Source organism: Channa argus, chromosome 12, assembly GCF_033026475.1.
Source record: "Channa argus isolate prfri chromosome 12, Channa argus male v1.0, whole genome shotgun sequence".
NCBI lineage: Eukaryota > Metazoa > Chordata > Actinopteri > Anabantiformes > Channidae > Channa > Channa argus.
Window position 1 is genome coordinate 4,958,367 of NC_090208.1, and position 27,794 is coordinate 4,986,160.

General features: G+C 39.1%; 3 protein-coding genes across 9 annotated transcripts in view; 2 read left to right on the forward strand and 1 right to left on the reverse strand.

Annotated features, from left to right (window-relative positions):
- The window catches only part of LOC137137841 (Fc receptor-like protein 5), a 38,710-nt gene extending 24,422 nt beyond the window's left edge, over window positions 1–14,288 (forward strand). The window contains exon 6 of the mRNA XM_067524593.1: window positions 14,057–14,288. Within this exon, the coding sequence (XP_067380694.1) occupies window positions 14,057–14,127 (71 nt within the window). The 3' untranslated portion in view covers window positions 14,128–14,288. The remainder of the gene's footprint in view (window positions 1–14,056) is intronic.
- On the reverse strand, window positions 131–5,352 carry LOC137137870 (V-set domain containing T-cell activation inhibitor 1-like). The gene is made up of 3 exons (XM_067524665.1): window positions 4,938–5,352; window positions 1,284–1,604; window positions 131–1,025 (listed from the first exon to the last, which is right to left on the reverse strand). Exons 1-3 carry the CDS (start codon window positions 4,996–4,998, stop codon window positions 898–900), a joined length of 510 nt encoding a protein of 169 aa, XP_067380766.1. The 5' UTR covers window positions 4,999–5,352; the 3' UTR covers window positions 131–897.
- Window positions 14,289–14,484: 196 nt separating the features above from the next.
- The window catches only part of LOC137137803 (cyclic nucleotide-gated channel rod photoreceptor subunit alpha-like), a 39,004-nt gene continuing 25,694 nt past the window's right edge, over window positions 14,485–27,794 (forward strand). For 2 of the 7 annotated variants that reach the window (XM_067524466.1, XM_067524467.1), the window contains exons 1-6: window positions 24,622–24,684; window positions 25,655–25,845; window positions 25,964–26,155; window positions 26,899–27,008; window positions 27,364–27,494; window positions 27,681–27,725. In XM_067524466.1, coding sequence (XP_067380567.1) covers window positions 24,632–24,684; window positions 25,655–25,845; window positions 25,964–26,155; window positions 26,899–27,008; window positions 27,364–27,494; window positions 27,681–27,725 — 722 coding nt within the window. In that variant the 5' untranslated portion in view covers window positions 24,622–24,631. Of the gene's footprint in view, window positions 16,126–16,170; window positions 17,465–17,760; window positions 17,827–17,914; window positions 17,969–18,112; window positions 18,224–18,354; window positions 18,460–18,628; window positions 18,736–19,158; window positions 19,334–20,197; window positions 20,335–20,412; window positions 20,586–20,812; window positions 20,939–21,141; window positions 21,295–21,386; window positions 21,619–21,781; window positions 21,958–22,048; window positions 23,134–24,617; window positions 24,755–25,654; window positions 25,846–25,963; window positions 26,156–26,898; window positions 27,009–27,363; window positions 27,495–27,680; window positions 27,726–27,794 lie in introns of those variants that run through there. The other 5 variants (XM_067524470.1, XM_067524471.1, XM_067524472.1 and 2 more) reach the window with 5 other exon arrangements.

Here is a 27,794-nt window from a genome sequence, read left to right on the forward strand (position 1 = left end):
ACAGGTGTTCTCACTTTGTTGCAGTGATCACATGGAACCTGAATTTCTGAAAGTCCAAACTGTATATTATTTCCATGATTTATATCCTCATAAGTTAATATGTGTCTGAACAAAGTTGAATAGTCTAAGCAACATTTAAATACTTGTATTCAAGCAACTGTTCCAATATTCAGTTTAGAAGCAGATAACATTTATTTTGATACCTGGAACAGAATGGTACAAAATGCAATGAAATATACGTAATTTGATATATTATTATAAGTTAATTTTAAATGTTTTTGATTCTCAGAGGGGGAAAATCCATCAGTGTATAAAGTCTTTACATTCAGCAACTGCTGCAACAGTAAAATGATCTTTACACATTCACACTGTCTTTTACAAAGCAACAACTATCTACTAATATAATAAACATTATTCAAGGAGACAGTAAACAGAGTGTTCCAACACTTTAGTATTACTGAAATGACTTGAGTAGAGTATGTCAGTACTTCTGCCATAATAGTCATACTGTGTGTATTAGAGGCACAGACTGTAAATATACAGGAAAAACACTCAGACCATATAGTACATATATTAAGAAAATTTATATTTTTTATTTCTTAATTTACAATTCATTTTACCATTTGTATCAGACAGGATGAAAAACTCAGTAAGTGAGAAGAAGCATTAATCAGAAAGAAAGCAAAAAGGCAAAAGCAGCAAAAAGGAGCAAACAGAGAGACAGATCTTATGACTAACACAGGTATTTACATAATTAATTGTGAGCCACATCATGAATGGGAAGATAGGGCAGCCAATCCATTTCCTCTTCAAACTCCTTGTTTGAGACTTAAGTTTCCCCTTCCTTCAGTTTCAGAGTTTAAAGCTTTGAGCTCAGATGCTCCATCAGTAGGAGGTCTACACTCTGGGTATTCTGTATTTTCTATAGATGATAAAACTAACAAGAACGACAACTGACAGACCAACTGACAGACCCACTATCAGTCCAACATGTCCATCCTTGTCTCCTCCACGCTCATCCAAACCTGTGAGAAGAGAATGAGATTGAGATGTGAGGTGTCAGGTAGGTGATGAATCCATTTCCTCTTCAAACTCCTGTCAGACATTATCTACTGCACTTTGATCCCATCACTCATAGCAGCTGTTTGCTACAAAGTCTCATCAGCAACATCTTTAGAAAACACAAACATCTGATCTGTGATGGTTCACTCTCACATCAACAACCAGGAAGCAGCTTCACCTCTGATCCACACACACACACACACACACACACACACACTCACCTGAGTCTGTGACTGTCAGGGTTATGTTGCTGATTAGCTCAGAGCCTCCATATCTAACACGACACTCATATATTCCAGTATCATTGATGGTGATGTTCTTCAGAATCACAGAAAAGTCTCCGTCCTTCATCTGTGGATCTCTCAGCTCCACTCGACCATGAAAAGATGGATGCTGTAAGTCTTTTTGTATCTGATTGTCTTTGAAGTAGAAAACATAACCATCTGACTTAAGGTCCGGTCTGATCCACTTTAACAATACGGTGTCAATGTCAGCATCTGTGGGACCTTGACACTGAAGAGTGGTTTTATCTCCAGGCTTCACTGTTTAAAGAAGGTAAAAATCAGTAAAAAGGTTCTTAAAGAAATAATGTTTTTTGATCAATTTATATTCAAACAGGTCACTGAAGGGTTTGAGATTTTTGATTCTAAATGTGAAATTAAATTCATCACAGATCATCAAGAAAAGTAATCATTATTATTTTCCCGCAGCTTTTTAACTTTTCCTAACCAGCATCTGGACCTTTATGTGAATCAGTTTAAGTAAATGTGGGGAAATCTCAACATCTTAGACCATTTAGAAATCAAGATGAAATGTAGAACACGTGTTAGCAGCTAAATAAAGAGCTGATAATGGCCCATTTCATAAAATAACTCAACTACAACAATTTGTTTATTTGATTCATTTGTCTCAAAAAACAAAATCAATCAAATGACAGCATATTATAGTAAAAACATATGGTGCTAATATGGTCTGATCTCACCACAGGCTACTTTACAGCAGACAATTTAATACACTTTCACATCAACAAACTAAACCTTGACTTTGTTCAAATGGACAAACAATTTCACAACAGTGAAAACTAAAACAAAATAATAAAATGCATAATGTGGCTTCTTTAACTACTGGACACATTGTGATCTAATTTGTTTTAGAGTAAATAATAAATAAATGTATTTAAAAAAACTAATTCTTAGGCGGAACAACGATTAGGTTCAGATATGTAAATGAAACTTGGGTCAATATTAAAACATAGGAATCTTTCACAAATCATATCAATGCCATGATGTGGGCCTCACTTCCTGTTCCCAGTTAATTCCACCAACTTCACCACTCATCATAATTGTTTTCACCTGTTCTCCTGCCTATTTAGACCCGGCTCCCCCCACAGTTCTCTGTCAGATCATTGTCTTCTACCTGATGGAACTGCTTTCTAGTCTGCTGTACTTCTGTTGTTTAGCATCCAGACTCTTGTTATTTGGACTCTGTTGCCTGTTTACCTTTGGTCTGAGGTTTGGTTGTCGTGTTCTTTATTCGTTCTGTGTTTTAAAATCGTTTCAGTTTGCCCTGTTACGCGTACTTTTGATTACTCACTACTATATGACCTGCTCTATTTTATTTTACTGTTCAAACTGATTTTGCTTCTGTTCTTTGTCTGTGCTTTGCTTCCGTGTACGTTTTGATAGCCCTTAGTTATTCTTATCCTGCTTCGTGTTTAGTTTTCCCCTTATTTGTGTTCTTGTACGCAGTTTGGATTATCATTGTCTTCAGAGCATGTACCCACGTAGATTAGAGGTAGTGGCTACATGTGGTGGGGCACTTTTATTTTACAAAAGTAGGTTTGCTGTACTTTCCTTCAGTACTGACTTTGGTTGTACCTGTCTGTACTGTGAACAGCTCATTAGAATTTCTACTGAAAACTCGAGTTATATATTATCTTACCAAATACACTCAGACTTTCGTTTACTACTTACATGACTGGTGTCTTTTGTGCCCTTATTGGGAACTGTGGTTCACCAGTTAATGCTGGTACATGAAGACCTACAGTGATGCTCTGTAGATGATGGTCAAACAGAACCACATAGGGAGTGGACAGCTGCAACTCAACTCAACTAGGCCAATCAGCTTTTTGTATACCTATGTCTGTCTCTCATATATAAATGTGTTTTTCTTGTGTTTGTTTGTTTGTTTTAGCATGACCACATTCACTTACAAGTACTGACAGAGGTTGTGTTAATAAAACTTTCAGAGTAAGTACAGAAAGGGGTGGGGTGGGGGGGGGAGACTATAAAAGATATAAAAGTATGTGACTGGGTGAATGAACAACCCTGACCGTACTGAGGACAGGGCCAAAATAAAAAAAAAATACACAGCCACTGGTAAAACTAAATGGAAATTCAGATTTAATGCAAAAATATTATAAAATAAACTAATTTGAAAACATAAAACTAAAATAACTGGTTTTTATCATCAGTATGTTCATCCACACTGTTAGCTCAGTCACTTAAGCAGCCATGTTTTTATATCTTCCTCTTTCCATAGCTCTCCTCATACCAGTGACACACTAGTTCAGTCTTGTCACGTCACAGGTTGAATACAGTAAATCCCTTCTATTTGATCTTCACCCCCAAAAAACTCTTCACAAGCTTAAACTTGTACAGACTTCAGCAAAACTCCATCAACTGTCACATTACACCTGCAGCAACTCCACTGACTTCCTGTCACTCACCGCATTCACTACAAAATAGTTATAAGGCCATCATACCTTCATACTTTGCAGACCTCCATATTCCAATACTCGCCCGCCCCTCAGATCTTCATCATCTATCCGCCTCAGTGTCCCTTCTTCTCACTTCATTACTATTGAATTCCCTCCCTCGCTGAGTTTCATACCGTCAATTCAATCCAACTCGTGTTCAGGATTTCCTGCTCTCTCCGTGTTCTGCCCTCTGTTTGAGTGCATTTATAACTGCTAAAAAACCTTTCCATAGCTTTGTGTATAGTGTTTTGTGATCAGCAGCGCCCCCCTCTGGTCAGCTAGTAGTAGTAGGTTTAGAGGCTGGAATTCCCCTAAGAGTTACTGAAGCAGGTAGAGCAGAGAGCGTGACTGATCGCCTGCCGCTAAATTTCTTTATAACGTTGTAGCCTTGGACATTATTTGTCCGTAAGTATTTTGTTTATTACCCTTTTTATGCTGTAAACATACTGTGGTTGCTGCATTATTATTTTGCTTTAAAATCGTTATTTGGAGCTATATGGTAAATTGTGGTGCTCATTGCTGTTGTGACTCAGCATTTTTTTGTTTCAATGTTTGAAACCTTGGATTGTGCCTGTAAGATGTATGTTATGTTATTTTCATTTCTATTGTTGTTTGTGTTCAGTTTTACAGTGAATAAGTGAGTAAAGTAAAGCAAGAGAAACGAAGAGTGAGCCTTCATTAAAAAGATTCAAGAAAAGTTAGGCCTTGTGCTTATTGGAGGACTTCACACTCACCATGTTAGCTAACTGTCCATCATGGAACAAGTTCCACTATTTGCGAGGACAGTAAACTCCGAGTGGTTGAACCGTGAAGGTAATAAATGTGTTTTATTAACTTCTATTGTTTTATTTTTGCTATTATCTGAATGGTAACGTGTACAATACAGTAAGTGAGAGAGGAAGCAGGTTACGTTTGGATCATTCATTACATTTAAGCTGATTGTAATAAATGACTGCTTGACACAAATTATGCTACTGCCTCCAAAACATCTTTAAATCTATATGTTTTTAAGCACGTGTGCGCCAACATCCACCGCCCAATATCAGAGAAACTATGACGGGGTCGTAATACAGCGTTTCCATTACAGTAAATAGTGTGTATTTCCCCCCACACTCACCTTCAGAGGCAGAACAGTTCAGTAGCAGACATATAAATATGGTCCATTTCGAAGCAAACATCCTTTCAATCGTTTTAATGACTGTCACGATCTTGAACAAGCTCCATTTCCTTAAGTAGACAGGAAGAACTCAAGAGTTTCACTTTTGTATTTCCGCCGCTGAACTGAAAGACCGCGTTGTTCATGTAATAATTTTGTGGCATAGTAACGAAACAGACCTAACATCTTAATAAACAGTAGCTTTTTAGCCTATTTAACCTGCAATAGAGGCAGTGATACTTTAATATCTCTTTCATATGTCTGATGGATTTCATATTTGAAATATTGAAAATAATGCTTTTGGTAACATGGACAATTCTAATCCAGATTTCTTCCAAAAATGTTTAGAGGTAAAAAAATATGGAAAAGAGAAACATTATATTCCTAAAACCAACAACAAAGATCAGTGTTACAGAAGAGACTAATCTGTGGTAACAAAAGCAGCAGCTGCTAACAATGGAGCCAATTATAATCAATTTATTTTCTGACAGTTTTGCTTTCATCTGTAATAATACATCAACATTTATACGTTAATTCAAAGAATCTGCAAAAAGAACATGTGGACTAGTTTTTAGGCAAGTACCACATCTTGGTGGCAGCTGGCAGTGCTGGACTTTCCACAGACCAGCCCATCATTGTCTACTGTACACCAACCAATTTTGTACCCCCTCCAATAAATGACCCAAACAACATGGGTACAATGAAAACATGAAGAGTAGGCCACTGTACTTATGTATGTTTTAGGTACTGTATGTGAGTATTTACTTTTCATGCCACTTTAACTTGTACTTCATTAGAGATGAGGGAAGTATTGTACTTTTTGTTCTACTACAATTATCTGACAGTTTTACATGATTTACTTTACTTTTTAGCGAAATCATATGAAGTACTTTAAGATATGATGCTGTATGATTAAGCTATTCAATAATGCCTAATTACATCTTTAATTATTGTTAGATAAGGTAAACTCATTGGTAACTCATTTGATAGTGTTTAAATGCCAAATGTTTCCTGGTTTAAATGTTTAAATGTTTAAACCAAACGGTGAAGTTGTCACTGTGGACTCATTTCCTGATATTTTAGAGATTGAACAGTCAAAAGAGAACATAATCAGTAAATGAACCCTTACTAAATGTAAACTGTGTAGTCTACTGCAGTGCTTCAAAAGATTGTTAATATTCATCTTATCTACAACAGTAAAGTGCTGCTGAATAAATAGTATAAAAGTAACAGTGGTTATTTTAAATATTTTTAACCCCTTAAGTATATTTTCCTGCTTAAACTTGCAGATGCAGGATTTGTCATTGTAATTGAGTATTTATTTTTACAGTATTACTAGTAGTAGTTATTCTACCTGAAAGATACTTTATTATGTACTTTTATCCAAAGCAACTTACAAGTGAGGTACAAAGCAAAAATCTACTGTACTTCAAGAAAGAGCAGAAAGGAAGTTTTTTTCTTAAACAGATTTATGTGCATAGGAAGGTACGAAAAAGTTCTGTTTTCAGCAGTTTTTGAATATTTGGAGTGAGTTTGCTGAGCGTGCAGAGTTTGGTAGCTCGTTCCACCATCGTGGGATCATTGCGCTGAAGAGTTTTGCTTGATGTACAAAAGTGCTGTGGTTGCTTTGTTTCATTTTCATTGTTCTATAAACCCTAAAGTTCCATATTCATTTGAATTTATCATAACCGAGTTAAAAGGACACCAGGATGTGGCCATGAACAAGGATGAAGCAAATTAGTCAGCAATAACAATCCACTCCAAAACTGAAGAAACCTGAGTGATCTCCTGTGCCACACCTCCTGTTTTTAAAGTTGTACTCACAAATTTAAGGTAAAAATTAAAATGAAGTGTGTTCATAAAACTGTGGGGATAGTTGCAATAAGCCCTTTATCACTGCAGAATTACAGAAAAAAACATAACGTCTAAAAATGGTAAAACTGTTGTCCAGCTCAAACTACCTCTGCCTCACTTTCTCCTCACGAAGCCACCTACAGGAAGATGCACCTTGTCTTCACATATGGATCATTTGATTGTAAAAGCACCAAACCACATTAGTTGTTTTGGTCATTCTGTGTTAGTTTGACTGTCAGTGAAGGCATCACACAATCAGGTTTCTGTTTTTTCTTATTTCTTCAATTTACCCTCTGGACCTTGAACTAAACAAATGACTGTTTTTTTTCTAGATCTGCAGAGCGACAACAGCGACGGCCACAACTGCAGAGGAAGGTACAGTGTTCACTTGACGTGAACTGATGAAACTGTCATTTTTATTCATTCACTTTAAATAGTGTATTTCTACAGCCTGGTATTACTATTGCTCATGAACACGTCAGGTGGCCCATTTTCACATCTTACCGTGTATGAGAGAAAGACTCAAAGTCAGTCTTTCACAAAAAACATAAATAGGTTATAGCTTAGGCCTATATAGGTTAACTTTCTCCACATCACAGCACCAATATCAATCCATAAATCAGAAAACACAAAAAACAGAGTTAAAAGGCAACAAAAAAAATTACAGGGCCTTGAAAAAGGATTCATACATATATGATTTTCCATTTTGTCACATTCTAACCAAAAATGTAAATGTATTTTATTGGCATTTTATGTAATAGACCAACACAAAGTTGTACATAACTGTGAAGTGAAAGTGAAATGATCAATGGTTTCCAAAAATTGTTACAAATAAATATCTGAAAAGCGTGGCATATGTGACACCCACCAATGGTCGTCACAATTGTTGAGTTAAGATTATATGTTGTGTCAGCAGTATGTTGTGAAGTACCAAGGTCCACATTGTAATTGACATTGTAATTGTCAAATTACGCTACTAGGTGGAAACTTAGGCTTCAGGCCTCTGCTTCTCAGACAGAAACAGCCTGAGTGAACGGTCACAGTAATGTCCCGTCTCTACTTTTTCCTGTCCGAAACAGGTTAGTAGCATGTGTAACTCAATCACACCATATTGCACAGGATGTCTAAAGCCTTTGTGACGGAAATCCGGTTAAGTTTTAGGAAGATAATCACGGATTTGAGCAGAGTTTGAAGCCTAAAGTTTTGCTCCCATGGGGGAACTTATTCCCTTATTTTTTATATTTCTGTGTCGATGAATGACTCCTGGACATTTGTAAAAATACAATTCATGGTTAATTAAGTTGTATGTGAGACAGAGGAATATAGTTTGTGTATGTGTTTTCCCCTGTTTCGTATAGTTTTCAGCATTTGAGGTGATTACTGACATAGTGTATAGTGAACACTAGCTTAGCAGACACTGAAAGCATTGCTAATGTACACTATGCAATCTATAGTGGTGAAGTATTATTATTACTTTTCCAGATTATTGTATCTGTATTATTACAGTTTCCAGAAACTGTTAGTTACAGTATATTAATCTGTAAGATGGAAATCACAATGTATGTTAATGGAAACATGTTAAATTGAGAGAAATGTGAATTCAAAGCAAAACAGAGTCAGATGAGAACAAAATCTGCTTGTTTAATAAAGACAGAAACAACCTGATTGAACGGACACAACTAACGTCCCCTGTCTCTACTTTTTCCCGTCCGAAACAGAACATCTAACCTGTCTACAGATCACTGTTGTTTGGGGCCTGTAACACATACATTTGTAACATAACTCCAGCTTGTGTTCTGACTGCTCCTCCACCTGGTGGTTGTCACTGGAACTGTAAGGCAAGTTAAGAGGCAAAAGGCAACTCACAAGTGAATGGTTATGATGAATTTAATCAGCAAAATGGAGAAAACATGCAACAGAACAGAACTACACTCTAGAGTGGACCAAATCAGATTTGACTCTGCTGTGTAGGTTGTTCAGCCTTTTAAACATTTGGCTCAATAGCTGGGTTCACACAAAGCACAAAGGGATGAGTAAATGCAAATCAACCTTCATACAATGTGGTCAGGAGTCTAATTAGTAAGTTCTTATCACCTTGTCCTTTTGTCTTTTAAGTCCTTGAGACTGATCCTCTGTACTGGTTCCCGTCAGTTCCCTGCTAGGAAGCAAATGTTCAGATGTAGGTGGTTTTATGGTTGATATCTAGCTAACACACTTCTCTGTGGAGCCTCTCGCAGTTTTCTCTCACAGTTATGTTCTGTCTATAATTCATCTCCACTGTCCTCATGGTGTCTTTATACCAAGACAGGCCCACAGGTAACACTCTTAACCACTGACGGACCTTAAACAGTACACACACTTACCAATCATTTAAAAAACACTCCCACACAGGGTGTGTGTCACTTAATCTGAAGCTGGACAGTGTGTGACCATTAAAAATAATAAGAACTTTGTATTTCTACATTTTCATGTTAGAACACTTACAAACTCCAAATAGTGAATCAGTCAGCTGCACATCATCGGTCATTTAAAATTAAGTATAGGTTAGTACATGAAAATCCTTCCTCTGTATCTTTTAGTTCTTGTTCTAAATATTTAACTAAAGTGTCCATTATTACTTCTAATGCAGATTAAATCCCACCAAACCCCATGGAAACAACTGCGTCCAACCAGATGAAATCACACAGGACCTGACTGAGGAACAAAGAGGCATTCAGCACCAAGCTTGACTTTAAAACTGAATTAGTCACAGGTTCTGAAGAGCTAAGTTACATTTACAGAAATGAGGCTGTGGCAAACCAACAGCTGCATCTTTGTGAAGTGTCATCATCTGTTTTTAACAGCATGTGCTTTTTGTCTTACAGCTGATTCTGAAAAGCTGATGTCTGACTGTGGTTTCTATGTTCCACCATTGTGTTACTGTGCCAAGTTTTGATGATGCTGTACGTGTTTTATTTGTTATTCACAGCAAAATAACTGTTTCACACAATACAAAACATAACAGCTAGTGAGGGATAAGACAAAATCACACGTGACCTATGTACAGTGTGTGTTTGCTTGTGGAAGGAAGGATAGGCAGAAAAAGTCTAATCACAAGAAAGATGACAGTTAGAGGGAGGGAATAGAAACACACAAGACAGGAATATACATACTAAGCTGTTAACATGTTCTAAGCATGATTTCTCAATCTTCTGCATCAAATGCAGTGGTGGCTGTAGGTCAGTTTGCAAGGCAACCGTCCATGTACTGCAGAGTCCGTGGTTTGACTGTTGCTCCCGGTGGGTCAGCTGAGCACCTTGCATGGTGTGTGTGAATGGGTGGATTAGTGATGAATGAATGATAAAAGCGCTATATAGGCAGAGCATCCACCATATGAGCGAAAAATGTTTGATTATAACGTATAGTGCTGATGTTGAAATGGACCCACCAAACTAGTCGTTTAATGGAGAAAAAAAAACAAAGCAGTCAACAAGTCAGTCACTCAAACAGTGACTTAGAAAACTCTTGGAGAATATTTGGATTGTTCTGTATATAAATCTCTGATTTTCATAGGAGTTTAAAGATTCTGCACAGTGTCTTATCTCTTCATTTACAGTCCATAGCCACACTTCCTCTGTAAAGACATCTAGCTTTGTGTTCACAACTATAAAAACAACCAAGAGAAAAACAAAACTCCACTTGCAAACACACTTACAATTATATTGCATAAAATAGAAAATCGTTCATACTAGATCCCTTAACTTTTGGAATTATGAAGTTTTGCTACAATAAAATGAATAAAACTGCACTTGAGAAATGACTTGAAATGGAATGTGCTCTAAAAACTGTGCGCTGCCTTTATCACTGCAGAACACTAAGAAAATAACAAAGTCTGAAAATGGTGAAACTGCTGTACAGAGCTACACAGAGAATTCAAATATTGTTCTGACCAGTGTTCAGGGTTAAAAAAAGAAAACAGTAACTTAGACCTGCACGTACGCAAGGACCTTGGCCTCACTTTCTCTTTACTAATCCATCGACAGGAAGCTACAGGCATCATTCAGTGTTAGTTTGACCGTCAGTGAAGGCATCACACGGTGACGTTTAGATCCTGACTTTAGTTATTGCTTTACTCTTAAATTTCTGCATTTTGCTTCTGATTCAATTCACTTCATTTCTCTGCAGAACCACAACACTGCCGGCCACAACCGCAGTGTCTCACTTGATGTAAACGTATTAACGGTTCTTGGAACGTCACCACAAAGCAGGATGAAGGAAACATCTCTACTTTGGCTGCTCTGTAAGTAATTTCAGTATGTTTATTCCTGACTGTAATAAATGCATTTTCATTAAACTACAGGTTGACTGGAGTTCTGCTGACTAATTAACATGCAAGCATTTAAATCCATTCTGCTGTATTTCTTCAAACACCTTCCTTGAAGACCTAATAAGATGTCAGTTAATTAAATTGTTGATTTTCTTTAACTCTCATCAACTTCCCTCTATGTATGTTTCTCAGCCATAATATCACTACAAAAAGAGGTTTATTAAAGCAGTATTATACCTATTTCTTCATTAAAGGCAGTTTACTCATCCTAATTACTTCCCCTCAGTCTGTGAAAACTGTTGTGTGACGTCTCTTCTGGCCTAATGTTGTCATACTGATTTTAGCAGACAGTGGACAGATCCAATCTTAAACAGATAATGTTGTAATAAGGTTTTTTTTTTAAGTGATATTCGGTAAACAATATATAACAAACAATAATCTGTTGTAGAGCATTAGCGAACATGCAGGTCCTTTCCTTTGCAGGCAAGTTCTGGGATCTTGGAATGTAACCTTTCTGCTGTGGAACAGGCCAGAACTAAACTAGACAGTAGAGCGCTATCAAGATATAGTTGGGTTCACCTCCACACACAGCTATAACTCTGGAACCAAACTCTTGGGGAGGGGCTGGAATATGGGCGAGAGGTGCCAGGGGGGCATGGGGGTACTCACAAACGGCTGGCTGAGTTCAGCTTGTAGTTCTGAACAGAGAATTGCCTCTTTCACACAGTCGCTGGAAACCTGAAATTTTCCAGACTTTATATATATTTAGACTTTAGATATTTCAGACTTCAGTGTAACCGCTCTTCACTAAACAATGCAGGTTGAGATCCAAGGTTGAGCAATAAACCATAATGCCTATAATAACATAACTAACCTAATAATTGATATAATACTCCATAAATAATAAGTTAAGTAATTTCATTAACACAGTTAGCACGTAGCAACCCGGTCTGACACGGTGTAGCATAATTTCAAAACTTAAATCATAAGAAATTAGCAACTATCAGCAACTAAACTTAGGATTCAATCTTTATAAACACTTGTACTCATAGAGAACAATAACACGTTATGCATATGCATCTTCTGAGTAACAAGCAACCACCATCATAATCGAAATTCACCGTGATACTGTGAGACTGAGGTTAATAAATTGCTCCATCCTGTGGATTATGTCCAGAAATTACCAGAATTCAGAACAGGTTAATAATCACGCTCACAGTAAACATGCAACATACGGTGAATTGTCCCCTTCATTGTCCCTCTGTCATTTTGAATGTCTTGCTGAATGTGAAACTTCAAACATTTGTCTTCTTTCTTTTTAGCTGTGACTTCACTGCTATGCTGCACAACAAACCAAGGTCAGTGAATTTCTGCTATCACACTGAAACTGAGAGACGAGTTAATGTGGAAGACATTTTTAATGTAGGTGTTGACAGTGAATCAGTGACTGTGAATCCTACCTCGCATATACTCCCTTCATGAATTCATGATATTTATACAGGGACTATATGGACATGGACTCTATCACAGCTGTCATAAACTTACACAAGCACGGGGAGAACATGTAAACTCCACATAGAAAGGCCACAAGTGGCCAGTGGATTCAAACCTTCGAACTGTGAGACGGCAGACAAACCGCTCCACTGTGCTGCCTGTGCTTAGACCTAATAATAAGACACTAAAGTCACTTTACTAAGTAATAACGTTCAGAAGTACCTGTAAGACCAACAGAAGGTTCAGTCAATCAAAAACCCAAAGCTGGGACAGAAGGAGACTTGTTAGAATTATTTTTGTTTGATTAAAAATGTTTAGACGTAATATCCTCTGATTTTCCCTCACAGCTTCTCTGACTGTGAGTCCCAACAGCTCTCAGCTCTGCTATTTGGACACTGAGGAGGAACATAACCAAACAAAATATAACTCAGTGTGGAGACGGTTGGGGAGAACCTGCTGGTTCTTTGTGTATAATTGACTACCTCTTCCCATGGGACAGTGGAGTTTACTGGTGTGAGTCCAGAGAGGGATCAACCAGTAACAGCATCACCATCACTGTCACTGGTAAGATCAGACTGTGGAGTTAGTGTTGATGAAGCTGTGTGGAAATGGATGAAATGCTGTAGTTTGTCTCTGTGTTGAGGTGGAGCAGTGATCCTGCAGAGTCCTGTCCTCCCTGTGATGGAGGGACATGATGTCTCTCTGCACTGTCAAACAAAGAGGCCTCCCTCCAAGCTCCCAGCTGATTTCTATAAAGATGGCTCCCTCATCAGGACTGAGCCTACAGGTCACATGACCATCCACCATGTTACCAAGTCTGATGAAGGCCTCTACAAGTGTCACATCAGCAGTCATGGAGAGTCTCCACCCAGCTGGATCTACGTCACAGGTCAGGAGCTTCACTTTGATTTCAGGACCTGGTGAAAGGTAAAGCCAACTGAGTTGGCTGCCTGCAGTTTATCCTGTGAGTTCAGTGTCGTCACAGCGGGTCATTGTCCACATGTTGATTTAGCACAGTTTTTACACCCGATGACCTTCCTGACGCAACCCTCCCCAATTTCTACCGGGCTTGGACCGGCACTGCACAGCTGGGGATGGGAATGGGCTGTTAGGGGTTCAGTGTCTTGCCCAGAGACAGTTCGACATATAGCCGGGTCCGGGAATCGAACCACTGACGACTGCCTTTACCAACTGAGCTAGAGCCGCTCGACACAGGCTATGTGGCATCTAATGTAACGCAGCTAAGAAGCCAATAAAATCATGTACTGATGAGCATTTCTACATTTTCTGTTATAACACCTATAAAATCCAAATAGTGAATCAGTCAGCTGCACATCATCAGTTAATACAAGTCATTTTATTTATCTTCTGCCTCTTTTAATAAATAATATAAATACCTAATTACAGATAAATTCTTACAATGCAGATCAAAGCCCACTAAACAACATGACGACAACATTGTCCAACCAACCCAAACAGGACCTGACCGAGGAATAATGATGAGGCATTCAGCACCGAGTGGGACTTTTAAACCGAATTAATTGAAGGCAATTTGTTTTCTTTATATAAACCATGTCCTACCACTGTGAAATTTAAAACTGTGTCTGAGTTATTCTGCTCAACAAAAAAAAAAGAATAAATGGCTTAAGGAAAATGAATCCAGTACCTGTGTCCGTTTTTTATTTGCTGAAATCGATCGATAGGTAAAAATGTCCATCTGTCTCTCCACTGCTTTGGTGCAGACTAGAATACTCTGTTGTCAGGTTATTAGTTACACCAAGCTGAAACTAAGGTGATAATATTTGATTACAAAGAGGTGCTGATTCAACTGGTCTTTTTTTTTTTTTTTTTTTGTGCTGGTCTGGTCTTTGTGCTGTGGTTGAATTATGGCCTGTTGCACTATACTGAAAATTGTTTCTAATATTTATTTTATCATTGTGTTTGTATCCCTGAGTGTTGGCTAAAATTATAACCCAATGAGAGTTTTGAGCATAAACTATAAAGCGAAGGAAATCTAAGTCCAAGCGTTCATGTTCCCCTCAGAATGAACTGTAGTAACATTGGTGATCCTCTGATTTTTAGAACATTAATATTTTAATGTGCAGCCGCAGCAGTACTTTGGGTTTATTAGCGAATGCTGGCACACTGACAGGCTAATCTATGATCGTGGACAAGGTAAACACGGTGAATACGTCAGCATGCTGTCGTCAGAGTTTAGTGTAAACAGTAAAATTCCTGGTAAAACTCACCCACTGGAGGCTAAATAAGGGCAATAACAGGTTAGATTGAAGTTTTAAAATATGACATTAAAATTTCTTAAACGTGATAATACCATAAACAGACACATCAATTGAGACCTAAATATATTAGAAGAAGCTGAGCTGCCATGCAGGGTGCTGTCCTGAGCCACCAGGAGCTCGGTTTGGGTTCAGAGTCCTGCCAAAAGACACTTTGATATACGGACACCAGGGGGAGCTGAAATCAAACCGCTGACTCTATGACTGGTGGACGACTGTTCTCCTGAACCACAGCCCCAAAGAGACAACATACAAAACAAGGAAATAACTCAAACGCTACTTTAGATCAGAGACATTTTTGTTAGGAGCTCAAATCCTTGCATCTTTCTGGGGAAACTCTTGGACATAGTGCATTTCCTTAACACCTCACTCTAATTTTGCACATCACAACCAAATGTTTAAAAAACAGCTGATTGACAGAAGAAGCTCCGTACAAAACTCAGGCTGCTCCACATTATGTTTACACTCACAGAAGTGTAATTCCTGATAAGAAGCTTGACTTAGTGTGAGTGTGTTGTCAGTGTTGCACTGCTGACTCAGGAGGATCAGAAGAAAATCCTCCTCCCATTTGTCTCTGTGATGTCTTCCCTCCTTTATCACACTGTGTCATTGTTTCTCTGGTCTTCCTGCTCCCTTTCCCCAGTCATCTTTCCTCCTACAAATCAATAACTTCTATTCTTTTCTTCCCGTTCATTACTTTGGTTCCTTTCTTTACACTTTTCTTTCTTACTTTTGATTGTTTTTCATCTGTACCTCCTCTCTCCACTGGAGAAAGTCTTTATCCCATCATCGGAACGTGTGAGACCTTTACTTATGTTTGTGTTTCTTCTATTTAAAGTTTAATTCTGCACATTTCCTCCTTTGATTCTAAACATGTCCTCTTGTTAAATTCAGCTCGTTCAGTGTGGACTCGTTTCTGAGTCCAGCTGTATGTGAGACAGACGTATCATCCTTCGTCCCCCTCTAATCCCTTTATCCCTGTCAGGGACACAGAGTAGACGCTCCTGCTCGATCCTTCACTCCTTCCTTCTTTCCCTTTTCTCCTGTTTTATCTCTGGACAAACCTTGAGGATTTAGAGAGGGTCAGGTGTACCAGAGTGTGTGTGGGGGGGCGTGCAACTCCTCTGTTTCCATGGCGATGAGTTGGATGGGCGGCTGGTGGATCTAGGGCTTGTTACCAAGGATTATCAGCTGACAGGTGAGTAAGGAGATAATAGAGGGTACAGAGGTAATAATGATCTTCATAACAATTCTATGTGAACATAACTTCACTAATAAACTATTAAAACAGATGAATTGTATCTATTTGTAAATTTATGGATTTACAAAGTTCATTTTACTATTTGCTTGCAAGTTTTATCCTTCGTGACGGCTTTTAGTAGAGTTCGGTGCAAAAGATTGTGAACCCCGAAAAGGCAAAAAAGTCCATTTTCTTTCCACCCACATTATATTTAATGCACATTCAGCTAGTATAAAAGTTTCTATAGCAGAAATTAAACTTCATTTTTGATTAATTTAGCGCCTATATAATTTTCATTATTTCACTTAAAAAACTCTTTTAAATAAACACCTTGAATGTTTTTGTTGCTTATGATGATAAAAGAACATTTGTACTAGTTGAATGTGTGTTATAATTTTGTGAGGTTTTAGAATTAAGTTTGTTAGAGCTACAACAGCTTGTCACTGGGGCTGTACCCACTAGAAGGCCTCAACACTTAGTTTTACCCTTCACATTTATTTGTAGCCTTCTGGCAATAATACTCATAGAACCCGAGTTTGTTTTGTTTTTTAACTTAGTCAGTGATAAATCCATTATTCTCTTGATAACTGTAATAGCAAATTTTCATGCCAACAAATCTACTAATAAATACTAAATACGTAATCGAATAAAGAGACTGTCTCCTGAAGACAGAACAAATGGTACATACGTTTTACTGCTTGCACACATAGTATCGGATATGGACGACCGCAGCATTTGGTAGAGCAGTTGTCCACGAACCACAGGATCAGCGGTTCAACTCCTAGTCCTTCTGGCTACAAGTCACAGTGTCCTTCAGCAAGACACTGAACCTCCAAGTTGTCCCTAGTGTCTGCTGCTTAGTTGTATGATGTGATGAAAGCATCTGCTAAATGACTAATTTTAATTGTAACAGTTAACTTGACGTCCAATAATTAGACCCAAGGGCTACATCAGTGTAGGTTGTACCTTGGGGACAGAAATCGGCTATTAAACCCCTGTGTCTGAGGGGGCAGGAATGTGAATGGTCACAATGTTTCAGCTCACTGGTTTAAATTAATCAGCCTGTTTGGGGAAATAAAGCAACTGTTGGAGTTTGATGCTTTGGTTTCCACTCGTAGGTGAAGCCGACAGCTGCTCAGGTGCTGCCAAAGTGCCTGCCTACAAGGAGTCTGAAGAACAAACCCTCCATGGCTAAAGTTGCTCCTTTAGTCCCTCCACCTGTTTTCAGGTTAACTCCACCCAGCATTGTTCTACAAGACATGGAGGAGGAGCCAGGTGATGTCGAGGAGAAGGTCAGGTGAGTTCTTTTTGTTAGGGCTACAACAGCTTGTCATCATTTCCTCCTTCGTCATCCGTCATCTCGAAGGAGATGACGGATGACGAACTGTCATCTCGACGGAGATGACAGATCTTTAGCATCATAAATCCACGAAGGGTAGATTTACAAGTCATAAGGACAATGTTTTGTCCTTAGGTCCTCACCTGTTCTAGTTAAACACTTTTAAAGTAAAAGTATTTGAGTGAGGTGTAGTCAGCAGTAAACTAACTTTGTCTGCTGGTTGATTAAAACTTTAATTTGTTGTTTTTTCTCAGAGCTGCTCCAGGAGGAGGACCGGGAATTTTATTTAATGTCAACAACAGCAACAACAATGAAGAGGAGTAAGATACACAAAGTATACAGTACATATAAGTATTTATACACATGCACACAGGGAGCCTCTGTGTGATGTTTCCTGTTGTCTTCCAGGGAGGAGAAGAAGAAAAAGAAGCAAAAGAAGAAAGAAAGAAAAGAAAAGAAGGAGTAGGTTTGATTCTTGTTCTCCTCTAATTCAGTGACAATCTGGGGATCATGACTCCGTGACGAGTCACACAAAGTAGAAACATTCATCAATTAATCATATTTTTGTTCCTTTTAAACCAGTTTTCTTCTGTTGTTTTCTGCCAGAAAGGAGAAGAAGGAGAGGAAGGAGAAGAAACAGAAGGAGAAAGAAGAGAAGGAGAAAGAGAAGGAGAAAGAAAAGGAGAAGGAGAAGGAGAAGAAAGCCAAAGAGGAGGCGTAGGTTTGATTTTTGGGGGATACAATAATTTCAAACCTCATATAAGATGCTCACATTGTATAAATCAGTGTGACTGGAGTTTGAAGGCTTCAACATAATGATTCTACTTTATTGCTGTGTGTGTGTCCAGTCCAAAGGAGATCACAGTGATTGATCCAGCAGGCAACACCTACTACTACTGGCTGTTTGTCATCACTGTACCTGTGATGTACAACTGGACCCTGATCATAGCCAGGTGATACACACACACACATTTACACACTTTGATTTGACATCTGTTTTATCACATCTGTCCTGAGCTTCATAAAAACCTACATTAAACCTTAAACCTGTTTTTAGAGTTTGGGACAATTGGTAATGACTCTAAATATGTGTGTGTGTGTTTGTGTGTGTGTGTGTTCCAGGGCATGTTTTGAGGAGCTGCAGACGGATTACTTAGTCCTTTGGTTCATCCTGGACTTAACCTCTGACCTCATCTACCTCGCTGACATGGTTTTCAGAACCAGGACCGGTCTGAACACACACCCCCACGCACATACCTACGTCACAGCTGGCTTTATACCAGAAAAGTTCATTTTGTAAACGTGTACATTTGTGATTTGGGGCTGCAGCCTCTTTTGCACGGCACAGAACAATAGCCTGCATGTGTGTTCATGCCCAGCATCAGTTTTATAAGCAGCTGAACTTCTTCCCAATGGGCAGGTTTATGAGCTGTGCAGCCAACACTGTGACAGCTGCTGCAAGTTTGGGTTATATTTTAAAACTAGAAGAGAGGAATTAAGCTGGATTCCCATACTGATATTTAAAAACAGTTAACAGGAGTGGACATTAGTAAAAAAGATGTGTGTGTGTGTGTGTGTGTGTGTGTGTGTGTGTGTGTGTGTGTGTGTGTGTGTGTGTGTGTGTGTGTGTGTGTGTGTGTGTGTGTGTGCAGGTTATCTGGAGCAGGGTCTGCTGGTGAAGGACGAGCAGAAGCTCCGTGAACGTTACATGAACAGCTTCCAGTTCAAACTGGACCAGGCCTCCATGGTTCCCACTGACTTGCTGTACGTCGTCTTCGGCCTCACTTACCCTGAGATCCGCCTCAACAAGCTCCTCAGATTCAACAGGTGCACACAGACACACACATATATGCAGTCAGGTCCACATATATTTGGACATTGAAGTCATTTTCATAATGGTGGTTCTGCAGATCACTACAGTGAAAAGAAACATTGAAATCAGTTGTAGACCATTGGTTGATGAGCAGCACATTTTCCTAATATTTTTAAACCACTAGAATTGTTTTTTCATGTGGTTTATGCAATATTTTCAACTCAAATCCTAAAGTTGGCAGCCAACATTTAAGCCCATCTTTCAGATCCAATGTGGTGGTGTTGTGGGAATGTGAGGAAAAAGATTCCACTGTCCAAATATATACACACCTGTGCAAGTCTCTGTTGTAAAACAGCCAAGGATTAAAAAGTGGAACCACTAGTTTTAAGCTCTTGAGTAAAGTACAGGTATTTTATCAGCAAGAGATACAACATGTTAAAAATAAAATCGGTGCAGTAAAATATACTGCAATAACCTGGTGTTACTGCTTTTGACTGTTGCAAATGCCATGAATATAATCAGGTCCAGGCTCCATAAAAGAGTTAACAAGATTAAAGCCTTTAAAGTGTAGAATCTGAATATTTTGTTCACTTTAGAGCCACCCAGTGGTGATAATGGCAAGGATATGGCTTGTAACGTGTTGACTTGGTGATGGTGAACGCGAAAAGTCAGAGGATCCCTAAAGTTCAACCAGATGAAAAAGTCTGAATTCATTTTAATCTCAGTCTATCGAGCAGCTGTTATAAATATTAATGTCAACCTCATTATAGAGGATTGCTCCTCAACATATTATAAACAAATCACTCATTACCTTTTTTTTTTTAAGAATAATTCTGACATCAATCATAACTTTTATCCATTTGGATCATTTGTTGTAGGATGCTGGAGTTCTTCCAGAGGACAGAGACGAGGACAAACTACCCCAACGCTCTTCGTATCTCCAACCTCGTCATGTACATCGTCATCATCATCCACTGGAACGCCTGCCTCTACTACTCCTTCTCCAAGGCCATCGGTGGGGTCTCAACCCCGGTCTCTGGTTCTTTGACCACTCATTACTTTACAGAACCCTCTAACCCTGTCTCTTCTTCAGGTTTCGGCGCAGACAGGTTTGTGTATCCCGACCCCACAGATCCAGAGTTCGGTCGTCTAGTGAGGAAGTACGCCTACAGTATGTACTGGTCCACGCTGACACTTACCACCATCGGAGAAACACCACCTCCCGTGGAGAACTCGGAGTACTTCTTTGTTGTCACAGACTTTCTGGTGGGTGTAGAATAAAAATGTAACAGTCCAAAATTAGCAGAGTCAGAGTGATTAAGTTCAAGACATGTTTGATTAAAGAGTTGAAAGCTTTTGAAAACTGGACCTACAGATGCATATAGTTTGGACTGAACAAGTACTAAAGGGCCCATGACCAACTCTCTAAGGAAGGTAACACGGTTGACACATATTTGATAACAACAATACATTTCAATTCTGTCCTCCACCAGGTGGGTGTGTTGATTTTTGCCACCATCGTCGGTAATGTGGGCTCAATGATCACCAACATGAACGCTGCCAGAGCCGACTTCCAGGCTCGGATCGACGCCATCAAACAGTACATGAGCTTCAGGAAGGTCAGTTAATTGGTTAGTCAGGTAGCCAGTTAGTTGGCTGGTTAATTTTCTTCAAGGACCAGAATTCATTCTGTTGCACGAATAAAAAAGAACATTGCATATTAAATTGAGCACGAACATGTGCAGTCCATCACAAACTTTTATTTCTGCTTTCCAAATTAATGTTGGCCCACACACAATCTTTAACCCTCAACTTCTTCCAGGTGACTAAAGACCTGGAGAAGCGAGTGATCAAGTGGTTTGACTTCCTGTGGACCAATAAGAAAGCTGTGGATGAGAGGGAGGTACTGAAGTACCTGCCTGACAAACTGAGAGCCGAAATTGCCATCAACGTCCACCTTGACACCCTGAAAAAGGTCTGCATCCGCTGACTATCACTCCTCATTAAATTCCAGTTCAGAGGAATAAAGAAGCCTCAGGGTTCATCTTCTGTGTTGTTCTCCTGCAGGTTCGAATATTTGCAGACTGCGAGGCTGGTTTGTTGGTAGAGTTGGTGCTGAAACTTCAGCCTCAGGTCTACAGTCCGGGAGACTACATCTGTAAGAAGGGCGACATCGGCAGGGAGATGTACATCATCAAGGAGGGAAAATTGGCTGTGGTCGCCGACGATGGCGTGACACAGTTTGTTGTCCTCAGTGATGGAAGCTACTTTGGTGAAATCAGCATCCTTGCTATTAAAGGTCCACTCAGACTTAAGGGCTTGTTGACTTTGTATCGACCCAGTTGCTCCGTGGTTTAACATTAGCTCCCTCTGCTCTCCCTGGTCACTGTTGCCAGTTTGTCAAACCAAGATTGACTTTTTTTTGCATTTATGATTTAACATGCTTTCTTTTTATACTTCAGGTAGTAAGGCAGGAAACCGGAGGACGGCAAACATCAGGAGCATCGGCTACTCTGACCTCTTCTGTCTTTCCAAAGATGACCTGATGGAGGCACTGACAGAGTATCCAGATGCCAAAGCCCTGTTGGAGGAGAAGGGACGTCAAATTCTGATGAAAGACGGGCTGCTGGACCTGGAGGTAAAGTCGCATGATCTCAGACGGGGGAGACCACAAACCACAGAGACTCTGAGATACTGAAATAAAAGTCATGGCTGATTTTTTCCTGTAGGTGGCAGCGCAGGGTCCGGACCCCAAAGAGATGGAGGAGAAGGTGGAAAGGATGGCAAGTACGCTGGACGTCCTGCAGGCCCGCTACGCCCGATTGCTGGCCGAGCACGAAGCCACTCACAGTAAACTGAAACACCGAGTCACACGGCTGGAGAAGAAAGTGGCTCCACCCCTACGAGCAGCTGAGCCAGGTGATGCTCCGCCCCCTCCAACACCTGAGATAACTAAAGAAGAAGAGAAGAAGTAAAGGGTGAAAAAGAAGAGAAAAATTGTTCAAGTTCAGAATTTACAATTCAAGTTTGTAAAACTGGGATTTTCAAAGTAAAAGTTCCAATAATTCAGTTACGCTCCTTATATTCACATTTACTTTACATGCAGGACTGTAGGAAAAGAAAGCGGTAACAGCTTCACCATCAGGTCACGTGTATGGATGTACTGTATCATAAAAACTGGATACTGGCCTTTAAATTTCTCACCTGGCACATGAACTGATAAACTTGACATGAAATAAAACTAACTTAGCTTAGGTCTGCAAACGTTTTACAAATTAAAAACAGTAAAAGAGGAGTAATTTCCATTGGCTTTACAGATGTTGATTTTATAATTGTGGCCTATAAGTAAATTACTTTTTAGACTTTTTTTAATCTTTTTGTTTTTTTATTGTAGCACCATGACAGCGACAAATTATCAGTAAGGCTGAGTCGTGTTAATAAGCTTCCAAAAATATTCAGATGTTCATGTCACAACACAATTCTGCCAATCTGGTCTGAATGTGCTATCAATGTGTTTACGTGTGTGTCTTCTTAAGTTTTTTACCCACTGAAGTACACATTTGTGCAAATGTGGTAAAAGTTGCATTTACACTTAAAACAAGTTCAGGTTGAGGACTGACTGTTTACACTTACTGGAACACAGACAGAAAAAAGCTAATGTTAAAATGTAAAGCATTTTATTTATAATAGCATTTGTGTAAAATAATTTCTACATGTAGGTAAACTTGTCCACTGTTTATCAAATGTATTTTAGCAACAGTATGGCGTGCTTTAAAGTCTGTCTGAGGATTAAAATTCAAACCATTACACTCCATGACTGAGGATCTGAACTTCCACTTTGTTTGATTTGGCCTGAATCTGAGCAGAAACACAATGAGCTGTATATGAGCTGTAAACATTTATGTACAGAGCCCACAGGTCGCTTAATATATTATAGAAATGTTTTATGAGTGGCTATAAATAAAGTTGTTTTTTTTTGATAAATTGTACAAATATTTTATCCAGACAGACTCTGCTGAGGTCAACTGTTCAATGAGCTCTATTGTCTAGATCACCTGCTGTAAAACCAGAAGAGGTTAAAGGGCAGTAGAGGTTATCCTGCTCTGAACCTGGACTGTATTTATACCCATACTTAGTTTTTCTGTTGAGCTGCCGAGCAAAAATGGAGGTAATGTAAGTTCTTTGCTGAAATAAAGATATTTTTTAAGAAACTTTAGCTGCTTCTTTTTATTTTTAACATTCATTACTGACTGTGCCCTTTACTTTAATGTAGCAGATAGTAAAGGTAGTGGTATACTGCTTTACAGCATATACTACTAATTAGGTACTTGAGGTTTTTTTTTTTTTTTTTTTGTCCTTTTAGCTTATCCCATGAGTTCACGGTCGTCACAGCGAATCATTGTCCGCATGTTGATTTTGCACAGTTTTTACGCCAGATGCTCTTCCTGACACAACCCTCCCCAATTTCTACTGGGCTTGGACCAGCACTGCACTGCTGGGGAGGGGAATGGGCTGTTAGGAGTTCAGTGTCTTGCCCAGGGACACTTTGACATATAGCCAGAGCCAGGGATCGAACCACTGACCCTGTAGTCCGTGGAAAACTGCCTTTACCAACTGAGCTACAGCCGCCCCCTAATTAGCTACTTGAGGTTAAAAAATTGAATTATTATTTTACAATCATTACTGTCTTAATAACAATGCTAATCTGCTAATTAAAAACTTTATCAAATAAATACATTGTTGTAAAATGCACAATATATTTATGTATTTTATTTATTTGTTTAAACAGATGAGTTAATTAAGAACCAGTTTTCATTTACAATAACGAGCTGTGGAATACTACAATACTACACTACGTACAACTATATATATATATATATATATATATATATATATATATATATATAGTTACTTTATATTTCTTAATCTGCAAAGTAACTTAGTTACTCAGAAAAACGTAGTGTAAAAAGGTACAACGGTCTCCTTCACATGTAGAGAGGACGTGGACTTATAAAGTAGCAGGATATGATTGAATAAATAAATATTTTCCATCACTATCAATAACACAATTAACAAAACGAAAACAAAATATAGCGTGCACATGTTATACAGTCGGTTAGGCATAACATTTAAAAAAATCATTAAAGTTGTTTTCATTGATTGTAATTGATTCACATTATGAATGAAACGTCCTCCTGCTGTCGTTGACACGTAGCACTGACACGTGGCACTGTGGGATTTGTAGTTTTACACTTGCGTTTGCACCTGACCTCGCCCGAGCCAAATTAAGTAAATAGACTACAATTACCGGCATGCACCGTGCGACAATTCAAGCGATAGACTCCAGTTGTTGCTGGCTGCTGAGGTGTGTGTAACAAGCTGCGGAAATTACTCTTCTGTACTTTAATTCAAATATTTAAATTACGAAAGTTCTGGTGGGTTGTTGTCTTTTAATAGCTGATGTTTACTAGATTTTGCTTTTGCTTTTTTTTTACCTGAATTATAATGATAGTTAGCTTCCAGCTAACATTGTGAACTGAACTTGACCGTTAACGTTAGGACTGAACACCGGTGAAAATACTTCTACGACAGGGTTTTTGCTGCACATTTGAATGTACTTCATGTTTTACACGTTACTGCAGTGTCTGATATCACATGGAGCTGCTGCACCTACATTTGAACTTGACTAACAGTCGGAAAAGGGTCAGTTGTGGTTTGGAAATAGCTCCTGGGCTTTGTGTCTGCACACCAGACTCCATTCAAAAAACATCTGATTTAATGCTGCTCTGCTGCAGCCACTGTACCACTGTAGGAAAATCAAGAATTAAGAGCATTAAAGCTGAAAGGAAGAGTTAAAAATGTAACGTCTACATCAGTTTTTTAATAATTATCACGCAAACAAAAACTCCAAGCTTTTTCAGCTTTGCTTTCCTCTCTCTGCTTTACATCCCAGTAAAGTGAAAGTTTGGGGTTAGGGGATATTAGAAAACCAAAAGACACTTTGAGAGAAGCGATTTTCTTCAGGGAAAGCAGAGGATGTATTAAAGAGAGCAAAATTATGTGAGAATTGTAGAACAGTGTAATGAATAAAATGTTTCTGGGTGGAAACATCCTTCAAACACACCAGGCTCTCCTGAAAAAAATAAAACAAAATCTGCTCCTTTATTGCCGCTCTACTACTGTAACTAACAATCTGAAGGCAATATTTTTAGAAATGGAAATGTGGTACCTTTACATCCTGAACATGAATGTTTAGATGGAGAATACATAGAAAGGGGAATTTACTGTATAAACACCACCTGTCTTTGTCTCTCCATCTCACAACCCACTTCTAGAGATTCAGAAGAGGTTGCCATGGAGCCCGCCTGGCGACAGCAGGGCCGGGGACGTGGCCGTGGACAGCAGGAGGGTGAAAGGTCACGGCCCCCTCAGAAAGAGAGGGAGAGGCCGGGAGCTGCTGCAGGAGTGTGGGTATCAGGACAAGTAGCCGGGACAAAGACCGTTGCATCACCTAAACCTCCACATGGTGAGTCATTATTAAATCTTTTCAAATCTTCTGCACTTTGTCTTTAAAGAAACAATACAAAAAAAATAAGTGATAAATTATTTATTATTTTTTCTTTCCTTTTTTTTGGGATTCACAGCTGTGTCGGTCCAGTCCAAGTTCGAAGAGATCAGGAAGTCCAACCAGGCTGCTGCTCAGCGACTGGTGGAGAATTGTATCAGCTCCTCCTCTGATGAAGAAGAAGATGAGGATGAAGAAGATGTTGACCCTAAGGATGGAAAGAGAGGGAAGATATTGGCGTCGACTTTCACCACCTACACCGACCAGACAGGTAAAGACAGCCCACGTTACAAGACAATAATTTTCCTGTTTCATTCAGCACCGTCCTAAAACAACAGTATGGTGGCAAAATGAAAACTGAATGAAGATTTACCTGCTGTAATTGATCCTTTAGTTCATCCTAACAATTGAAAAATTTTAATTTTGATTTAATTTCAAATTCTATAATTCTATCTACGGCTGACATGAGTCTTCAGCCATTATACACTCAGACAAATTGAGCCTCGTTGCTGCATCGTTTCTTACTTTCAATCCCGTGCAACTCAACAAGGAAACATTTTGGGCAAGAACAGTAGAATAATTTGTACTATAAAGTAAATGTTCATGATATCTACTTTATCTGATTATCTCAGATGAATAAATCCGTTGGCCAACACAGTAAATTGGTAGATGGCGAAGTGTATTTTGGTGTACACATATATACAGTGTGTACGTTTGTGGACCTTGATGTGTGCTCTCCAGTTTGTTGGCACCATCATGGCCTATTTCTGGACCCGAGGCGCTTTAGATAAAAGCGCTACATAAGTGGCCATTCACCATTTACTTTGGTGGATAGAAGATGATAAAACAGGCAACTCAGCAATGTGCAGAGACCCGACAGCATCTTTTAAGTACAATAACAGAAACTAAATGCGTTTTTCGTTGCGTTAACTTTATGCTGCTTGATGTCACAGCAACAGTACACTTAAAATGTTACACACGTCCTGATAGAATGTGTTTGTCTTTTCTGTCCAGGGGGAGACGCAGCAGGTTTGGCCCGAACTGGTCAGTATGTCAGTGACCTGTTCCAGTCTGGAGCTCTTACCTGTCTGATCTGTATCGCCTCCGTCAAGAGGACACAGCCAGTGAGCGACACACACACATAATTGATGTGGAACAGCTGGTTCATTTACTGTGTTTCCAACACGTCAGTTTCCTCCTTGTATGGTCTGATGAATCGTACCAAAGGTTTATGTACTAACCATCGTGTCAGTACTTTCTTTAGTGTTTGGTTTAGTAAATGAGAAAGCATTTGGGAAAATGGTGGAAAATGTAAATTACAGTTCCCTTCAAAGAAAGACTGGCATTGTGAAGTGGTATTTTCAGATTAAATATTTTCCATATTTCTCAGATTCAGTATACCAGTCAACTAACTGACTAACAGTTTTCGTTTAAATCGGAGAATAATCTGTGAGAAAACAACTCTGTCTCTGTTTCCAGGTGTGGAACTGCTCCAGCTGTTTCTCTCTCTTCCACCTTCCCTGCATTCAGAAATGGGCCAGGGACTCAGTCTTCCTCGTCTCCTCTGTCACAGACGAAGACTTTGGCCAGAAGCAGCATCCTTGGCCCTGGTGAGGAAAACCCACCTGACTCTCAGAGGAGATTCTGTTCTTTTATTGATAATGTATAAAAATCTAACACTCTCACTTTTCCTCTTTAGACTTATGAAAACTAGAAATTTACAGTGGTTTTGTTTTATACAGGGCAAAACAAAAATTGTAATTGAAAGATTGATTTTTCTTATTTTCTCTCGTCAGTCCAAAGTGTCGAGCAGAATATCCTCCGAGTGCCAGACCCAATAGGTACGTCTGACCACGCTTGGTTTATAGTTCTTTATGTAAGTAGTGACCACAGTAACTGTAGTATCAGGT

Coding starts and splice junctions, on each gene's coding strand:
- LOC137137870 (XM_067524665.1), bottom strand. CDS start 4,998: ATGTTTGCTTCGAAATGGACCATATTTATATGTCTGCTACTGAACTGT. Junction 1,605..4,937: donor GAACTGTTCTGCCTCTGAAG/GTGAGTGTGGGG, acceptor TTCTTTAAACAG/TGAAGCCTGGAGATAAAACC. Junction 1,026..1,283: donor CCTGACAGTCACAGACTCAG/GTGAGTGTGTGT, acceptor CTCTTCTCACAG/GTTTGGATGAGCGTGGAGGA.